General features: G+C 39.7%; 1 protein-coding gene across 1 annotated transcript; it reads right to left on the bottom strand.

Moving 5' to 3' along the window:
- Positions 1 to 3,318: 3,318 nt before the first annotated feature.
- Positions 3,319 to 7,320, bottom strand: cd302 (CD302 molecule). Its single transcript, XM_085764941.1, has 6 exons — positions 7,122 to 7,320; positions 6,269 to 6,394; positions 6,059 to 6,169; positions 5,220 to 5,402; positions 5,030 to 5,050; positions 3,319 to 4,925 (listed from the first exon to the last, which is right to left on the bottom strand). Exons 1-6 carry the CDS (start codon positions 7,210 to 7,212, stop codon positions 4,723 to 4,725), a joined length of 735 nt encoding a protein of 244 aa, XP_085621067.1. The 5' UTR covers positions 7,213 to 7,320; the 3' UTR covers positions 3,319 to 4,722.
- Positions 7,321 to 8,963: the final 1,643 nt, after the last annotated feature.

An 8,963-nucleotide genomic window follows, 5' to 3' on the forward strand; every position in this document is an offset into this window, starting at 1 on the left:
TAATTGAATGCAGTAATTAAGGCACAAAGGCAAGTTTGAATAAAAGATGCGGAGGGGGGAAATACTCGATCAGCATTTGTGATTTAAAATGGGTTTATTTGCTTGTTCACCGTCCCCGGTGCTCATTGATTTTTCTCCCCCTCTAATTTTGTGTCACAGTAGATGCTGCAGTCACACAAGACTGGACGGACTGGACTGCTGTGAAGTTAGAAACACATACCTGTCTGGATGAACACACACATGGTGAGGAAAATAATTTGATAAATTCGTCAGCTGAGCCACAGGGTACCTGCGGTTTTAATTATATTGAACAATCTTCATTAGAGAAAATGATCCATGGAAGAGAGATCAGAGCGACGTCACTTTGAAAAAGCCTTTTTTTTCCACCCGTGGATTTTCCAACACAAGACCGCACTTCGTTTTTCATATCGTATAATCAGAATATGTCAGTCTACCTTTGGTCATTTGTAACAGAACAAGTGGCACTCAGTGGCTGCAATGCAAGCAGCATGCTGGGGGAAGGGCAAACAGTCTGTCCTCTTTAAAGGGATTTTTAAAGAGTCTTGATTAGAAAGTATAATGAGATACCAAAGACACAGCAAAGATGATCTCTCAGGAGACTGATGGAAAACAAATTAAGACGCTGCTTTTGTTTTTAATTATTATTTTTATATCAGTCCTCAGAAAGCTCAGGATACCCTTAAGGCACAGGAGTTAGACTCACTGTCATTGATTTTTCCCCCCTCTCTTCTTTCCTGTGACATATTTAAATAATACAGATTTTAATCATGTCAGCACTCACTACTCTGATCCTTTAACACCAAAGCCTCCCAGCATGGCACATGCATTTGATTTAGAAAATGACAGCATCTCTCCTAAAAACTGGCTGCATTCATCACTTACATTCACTGAAATATGCAGTTTAATCTCAAATACAACCCTTGTTTTCCTCAACAATACTGAGCTGACCAATTCCAAACCTATGTGTTGTCTGATGTGAAGAGTTACAGTGGTTTGCAATTTTCATTCAATCTTTTTCATTATTCTATCTATTAAAATTGATAAAGAAAATACACAGTGGTTTGAATGTAATTATAACATAGTTAAAACTCCATAGGCGGTAAATAAAAACTAGTATGCCATACACTGCCATTATAGGGTATCCTCCATCTAAATACTTGATCAGAGAGTAATCATGTAAATGGTGGCCTTTGTTTTTCTCTGTTAATAGAAATATCTATGGTAAGTGTGGGAGAAACCTGATACTTATAGGACACGAGAAACAGATGCGGTACACTTCTTTCTCAGGAAAAATGGGAGCATGAGAGATGAGAAAGACAAGATCAGCAAGAGCAGAAATAACATATGTAGCTGATTCCTGAGATAAAGAGACATGGGGCTGTAGTTGAACCAGAAAGGCAGGGTAGAGCTCTCAGTGACTCTGGCTACACTCTGTACTGTTACTTGCGTTTTCTCAGTCACATTCATGGCATTGTGAAGTCTATATGCTTATGAGGATTGTTGTTGTTTTTTTAATCAGTGTTATATTTTCTTGGCACATATAGCTCAGAAATTCACATGCTTGATGAACTTATGTCTTGTGATCTAGCCTCAGCCTGACTCTCATTTTCATTCCATCTATCACCCCTCTGTATGTCATACTCATGCATACCAATGTCCATTTTAATTTGCCATTCTGGGTCACCATTGACCTCCTTCTGCTCCAAGCTGTGGTGTGGCAGATGTGTGAATGAAATCATTTCGCCATTATTTAAGTGAAAATAGGCCATTGCAGCCTTTGTGATGAGACAACAGCCCCTGTGATGACAAAAACATACAAATCCCTGTGAAACAGAAAAGACAGTTTTAAGGATATGAAAGAATGATTCAGTTCGTTAGTTGTGTTTGCAAAGTGTAAATTAATATGCTAAAGGTTAATCATGATTTAAATTCATCCCTATTGCCTCCAAAAAGCAATAGGGTTTGTGTTACAATTAATTATTGTAATTATCATAATTGCTTGTTCAGGAAGCAAGGCAAGCAAATGCAGGAAACCCTGCTGCATGTCAATACACATTTTTCTGTTTAAACTGCTGACATACGAGACCTAAAGTGTTGTGTGTAGCATTACAATAAAGTACAGAACCGTGTCGGTTCAGCAGATCTTAATTGGACTCAATTGCCATTTTGTTTTCACTTCATTACTCACCTTTCATTCCTTTATTTCACTCTTTTTTTAAACCAACATAGAGCACCGGAAGCAGGCTGTTGTATAAAAATGGACATGTGAAATCACACTCCAAGCTTTTTTTAAATGCATCAATCTGGGCTCCATCAGAGTTTTTTTTTTTTTTTTTTGAAATGTTCATTTATTATATATCCAATAAACTATATTTATTGGCATATTTGTGAGTGAATCAGTCTGGTGTTGGGAAAAGTGGTAAATTTGAATCTGAAAAAAAAATGTCGGCCAATGACACATATCTGAAAACCTTATTTTTAAATGTTAATACATGACTTTTACTCGTGTTTATGTGACTGCTATATAATGAACAAATGTGCTTAAGCCTTACTTACAATCCCATTTTGTTGTTTGTAAATAATATATTCAATTATTGGCTAATACAGTGAGACTTAGTGTGATGAGAGATAGTCTTTTTACGTCTTAACGGGCTCTGAGGAAATGAAGCTTTCCCTGCAGCATCATAGAGTCAGAGAGTTGACATAATGTGATTCACTGTCCCACCTGGTGGCCAAATCTAGAAATTATCACTAAGACAGTGAGGTGATGAAGGTTATTGTTGCAGTTCTAAGGTGAGGCGCTACATCTCTAGATGACAGGCCATAAATATCTTGGAAAAATACTTTCTAGATGTTGTAGAGCAAGAACTCCACAAAAAAGAGACATACGTCAAGATTTAAGAAGCGTGTTGGATGACAGACTTATCGAAAGTCTAAAATTAGATGTGTATGAATTAGAAGGTTTCCTGCTGACTTGTTTCACCCGTTCCATCTTGGACCATGCTGAGATGTCACCAGAGCCACTGGACATTTAGAGGGAGTGACACTTCTCTGACGACAATGATTTAGATATCCTTTCAGAACTAATTAGACTCTATCCCCAATTTTGGTGTCCCAATTCATCTCTTTCTCCTCAATTATGCATTGACAGATGTATATTTAGCAGGAATGTTCTATATAGATCGCACAGAATGGAGCATGGTCGCCCCGCTCTCTCAACTTTAAGATTTGTGACGCTGCCGGACAATCCGAGGCTGAAAGGTGACGTAACGTATCAATAGAAGTGAAAGCAAGGCATTGTTGTAGTCAAACATAGTTTATTGTGAACAACACACAGGGGCTCAGATTGTGCCAAATCAAACACAGGTATTGCACAAAAGCATTTATGCTGTTGAAAATATGTAACATGTAATAAGACGTGTATTTGCCATTATTCTGGAATATAACCATCACATGGCCAAACGTCGATTGTCTCTGTTAATTATTTCCAACACCAAAATCATGAATGCTAGCTTAATAAAACATCAATAATGCCAAGACTGGATTTCATAGTGCCGCAAAACAAACACACAAGCAAAAAAGAAGAAAAAGAAAGAAAATACTGCATGATATTTTGGCCACTTAAACAACACAACAATGACACACGCTAGAACATATTCTAAATTGGTTTTGATTTTGTTAAAGGACAAGCTGGATGATTTTTACCAAGGGAAAAAAAGGATATTGGTGAAAAGCATTCAGCATAAGGCCCACAAAGTCCACTTGACAAAGTGCAGGGAAAATTGGTCAGGATGCCTCTGTGGCAGGATTCATTCAGGATGGTTTTCCATTACAATAAGATACCTGGGGGAAAGAAATCTGCTTTATAGCCTATGGACCTCCACCTGATTGAATACATTTTCATACATGTAGTATCCAGACAATTGCTCAAACTTCCGCTGGGCTCTCATTCGGTTGAAGCTATTTACATGTGCCCTTGATAGCTTGTTATTGAGAATCCCTGTTTTTATGAATACTACATGAAGGGACACTGACAGTTTAACAGTCGACTCATCTTGAGGACTACTCGGCATTTAAAAATGGCTGTCTTACTTTGTTCTGGAGGAAGCCTGTGTTATAAAACACCTGAGGTGGGAAGGCTTGAACAAAAACATATACTTTGTTAGTTTGTGACAATGTACAGAGTTTTTTTTTTTTGTTTGTTTTGTTTTTACAATTTTTCTTTTAAATCTCCCAACTTTATGTTAATACAAACATTTCTCTCAGTTCTCAGTTATGTTCCTTTCATGCAAGAAAAACACACAATGATCCCAAAAGTTCTCCAAGCCATCTCTAAAGCATAATAGCCTGATCTAACATCCAGTGCCAGGTGATATACACCAGGTAATACTTGTTCATGAAAATGCACCCATCTGCGATATTTACATATAACTCTAGAGACTTCTTTTAGTGTAGGTAACACAAAAAAAAAAGTCGTGAGAAATCTATGTGCCACAGTTAAAAGGTTAGTAGCAGAATAAGCATGGTGAGTTTTCTCACAATCATACTACAATATTCTGAGTCCTGACATTGATGTGTGTGTGTTAATCCAATAACTACCTCAATAGATGTGAGTAGAGAGGACTTCTCTTTGCATGTCCACTGACCTGGTGATAAGGGCCCTGTTTGCGTCCTATTGTGTGAGAGAGTGTTACGTTCCTCTTAAGGCATGCTGTCGATCTCCTCGGCCTCCACCAGGGCGGACTGGTCTGTGTCCAGGACTCGGAACGGAGGGTGGTACTCAAACGCTGTGAGGATAGTGGAGCCAATATTGTGCTTCTGTTGCAGGAACCAAATTACTGCGGAGATTCCCATGATAGCCACCACGCTGAGAATGACCAGGGCTGACAGCAGTGCACTGGGTCCTGAGGAGGACAAGTTACAATGCAAGGAAGGTCACGATAATAAACACGAAATCCCAGAGGAGTACGCAAGAAACAAAAACAAAACTGCTCAAAGGTGAACTTACTCTGCTTGGCTTCCTCTGCCTCTGAAGGAAAACAGAAAAAACACATGTGAGGAAAGTGGAAAACAATCGCAACCTTATTTTCTGAAGTCTCAATGACTCAAAGTCACACCATATACACATGAATCCATCAGTTTTATAAATGGCAGCAAAATAGATCAACAAGTGTAAGAGACTTTAAAAAAAAACTCACTCTGAGATGTCTCACAGACCACTCCGTTCTCCACTTCATCCAGGCAGCTCACAATTTCCCACTTTCCTGTGCTGGTGTGCAGAGCCACACATTTGTCCATGGCCGCAAGATCTGATGGAGTTGAGCTGTCCTCCCAGTTATTGTACTTCACAGGTTGCTCACCAAGCCACATCATATCTTCACCTGACAGGACATGGGAATCACTACTATGGCATGATATCAGCAAATACATATAATCCACCATTACAGTTAATGTCAGCCATGTAAAACTACAGCACACATCCCAAATAATGTCAAAAGTCTATATGCATCTTCCCCCTGCTCAGGATTTACACTGAAACAAATGCTAAATGTGTCTTTGTGTGTCCTCCGCTGTGTCTCCTGTGACTGCTTAAAAAAAAATTACAGGATTTCCTGAGGCTGTGCCAGGATTTTAAGAGCAGGATAAATCAGTGTTGTCATCCGAGCTTTCAGAAGTAGCTGGCACTAGCAGAAAATAGGGGGCAAGCTCACAGACAGCATTTCACACCCTGTAAGTCAAACATGGTTTAAAGGTAGATAACTAAGATGGGGGAAAAAACTATATTTGAGATAAAATTCTTAACACTTAAATCTACTGTTTGTAAGGTCAACAATTAAGTCTCAGGTTTAAGGACTATCTGGATTAATTATTATCCTGATGCTGAGAACATTCAGACATCTGAAACAAAATTTGAGCTCGTTCAATCAACTGACATTATGTTGATAAAGTTTTTCTGTTTTTTGATTATAGAATCAGATTTCAATTCATGGGGGTTAGCCAGTGTGTTTTCACAGGCCTCAGCTCACATGGGACTTACTGTTTGTGTCAAAATACATTCCCAGCCACACATTGACGTTGCCTTTCCACACTTCTGGACTGTAACTCATGACAAACTCATTCTCCTCTGCACTCTGTATGGTCAAGAGCTCTGGGGGAAGAAGAAAAAAACATAGCAATGCAGCATTACAACAACATTATTTAATCTTAGTTACACAGTCGAAACTAAAACATTAAATGTCTTGCATACCAAAACCTTGGCAGAGCGATTTTGCTCTGTCGAATGTATAGCTTTTGATTTTGTCTTCTTGTCCATGGACAAAGTGGTAACATCTGTTTTGGAAAGGCACCCAGGTGCGTGCATCTGCAGGGCAATCTGAGGAGAGCAATGGGACAAAAACATGATTTGGCAGCTAACGTACTTAAACCAAATCACCATTTTAAGATGCTGCAACAACTTTACATAATGTCCCCAACCCCCACCGATACACTGTACTGCTCTACTGTTAGTTTTGTCTTGTGATCGTTGTTCCTCTTTAATGTAACAGATTGACTGTGCTTGACACTGTTCCTTTTAGTAAAGTTTCAACTACTTCAGCTCATATTTGGGGGTGGGTCACATGATTTCTGGAGCTCTGCTGTGTGTTGTTTTTAAACAACTCACACATCTGTCAGACTTACAGTTGGTACATGCTGTCTGTCACAGGAGGATATCTTAACAGATAATATTTTGATGATAATAAAGAAACAAATTAAACGACATTGCTGTCTCGTTACAAATTAGCCATGATTGGCAAGTGCAGGCAATGCACATTAACGTTACTTCCAACTTAGTTATGTGTTGTGTTGTGTTCCTATGTGCAAGCAACAGCGTCGACATTTAGAAAATCTGCTTTGTTAATTACACTGGCATGTGTGTGTGTACGTGTGGTGAAACTGCACAGACATGGCTTACAGGGTGAAAACGTACACTACGCAAATACAGAGCAAAGAGCTGAGAGTAGCACAAGACACTACGTTAGCACAGGCCTAACTTACACAACACGGCCACAGCGAAATATACCAAGTTTATTTATGAAGCGAGGACTATTTGAAACTCCTACCTCCCGTCAGAGCTAACTTCAGCTGAAAAACACACAACACGACGCAGCTCAACAATGATCCAAAACGGTGATTTCTCCTCGGTGGCTCCATGACAGGGACGACTACAAAATGTTTAAGAAAAGAAAAAGCCTTGAAGCACCAAACTGGTTTTCTATAAAACCTTCAACTGTTGCTTGTCTTACGTGCTGGAGGCAATGTGACCGAAATCCCACCCACACACACACACACGCACGCACACAACCCAGCGACCCACAAACAAATACGGCCCACTCACACGACACAACACCGTGTACACGACCCACTCTGACTATTCACATACACTGTCTGCTTTACAACAAGTTTCTGTTGTTGTTACTCCGTGGACAGCAGGGTCAACGGTTAAAAACACGGACGTTTACTGTTGCGTAATAAACATTTACGTAAAGTTACGCAGTAGCGCGGGCAGGAGCTTCCATGGTTGCGTTAAACTGGAAAGTGAGAAAAGTTCAGTCCTGCTGAAACTAATTTGCCGGACGTTGCACAATTGAACCTCTAGAGGACGCTGCACGCACAATATTCAATGTAGTCAGAGTGAACGAGGTTTAATGTGTTGAGCCATGTCAGCCGCCGTAGTGGACGGTTTATGTTATTATTTTCGGACGACCCCCCACCGTGATATTTACAAGGCTCTTAATTTGGTGTATTGGAGTTGGTTATAGGCTACATACATTTTGCTGCTATATTCTTTTCTTTAAAAAAATAAATAAATGTTATTACGAAAATTTACAATTGAATCCACAAAATCTGTGGATAATTCAATACAAATCGTTCCCCTTATTTTATATTGACTAGCTTTTGCAATAATGTTTATTGTGAAATAAATGCAATTATGCAGTTGTTTATTCGAGCATGCAGTTATTGCAGATCTACATTAATTGTCTTTAGCCTATTTTAATTCTTGTTGTAGCTGCCTAAATAATCACAGTCAGTATGTTTTATATTTACTTTTTAAAACCTTGCTCTACAGGGAAAGGCACTTCCCACTTAAACTTCAAATAGGCAACTTAAAAATAATACCTCAAGGATGCAGCATATACCTGAGAAGGTGAGGGAGGAGGCCGGGGCGGGGCAGTCAACCTCGGGGGGCAGACTGGTTGGTCAGGTGGAAGAGGGGGGTTTCAACTCCATTGCTTGTAGGCGCAGGTGGCACAAACACAGACAGCTGGAGTGTGAATTTTGCTCCTCGTCTGGAGCTGGTGGCTTCCCGTAGGGTGGCACAACACCCTGCAGGATACCGTGGGGACCCATCTGCCATGGCAAGGCCTGCTCACAGACGCCCCCATCCACCCACCCTATGCCATACCTCCTGATACCCATAACTCTCCCTGTCCAAGCCATGCATGTTGTCAACAATACCATGTGACAATGTTGATGTAGTTCTGACCGGTCCTCACCCTGGAGTTGAAAGAACAGCAATTCATAAACACTGGTCATCCATTCTCAACAGAGCTACAGTACAACTATAACATCTCACTCAGAGGAATACAGTGGCTTTATGAGCACTAAGATTAGGCTGAGTGCAAGTGCAGTTATTATGAGTGATGACATTAATATATTTGCTGAATTGTAGAGGACTGAAACTGTTGAATAGTTAATAAATATTGGGAAGGCTGTGATGTACACTAAAAAATCCTCATCTGCTACATCCATTTTATTTTTATTAGATTTATTTATTTATTTGCACCATAAAAATCCAGGACAATTAGAAAAACAGAAATGGAACAAGACTAGTAGGTGCGGGAGAGGTTAAAAATCCCTATATGGGCTTATACAAAACACCTCCCAAAAGTTACGCAAAGATT

Source organism: Trachurus japonicus, chromosome 21 (genome assembly GCF_045865225.1).
Source record: "Trachurus japonicus isolate A0001 chromosome 21, Traja_1.0".
Lineage (NCBI taxonomy): Eukaryota > Metazoa > Chordata > Actinopteri > Carangiformes > Carangidae > Trachurus > Trachurus japonicus.

Bases quoted from the DNA above. Each gene is read 5' to 3' on its own strand.
- cd302 (XM_085764941.1), bottom strand. From the start codon at position 7,212: ATGGAGCCACCGAGGAGAAATCACCGTTTTGGATCATTGTTGAGCTGC. The intron at 5,403-6,058 runs GTAAGTCCCATG...ATGTCCTGTCAG, and splicing joins AATGTATTTTGACACAAACA to GTGAAGATATGATGTGGCTT. The intron at 4,926-5,029 runs GTAAGTTCACCT...TGTCCTCCTCAG, and splicing joins GGCAGAGGAAGCCAAGCAGA to GACCCAGTGCACTGCTGTCA.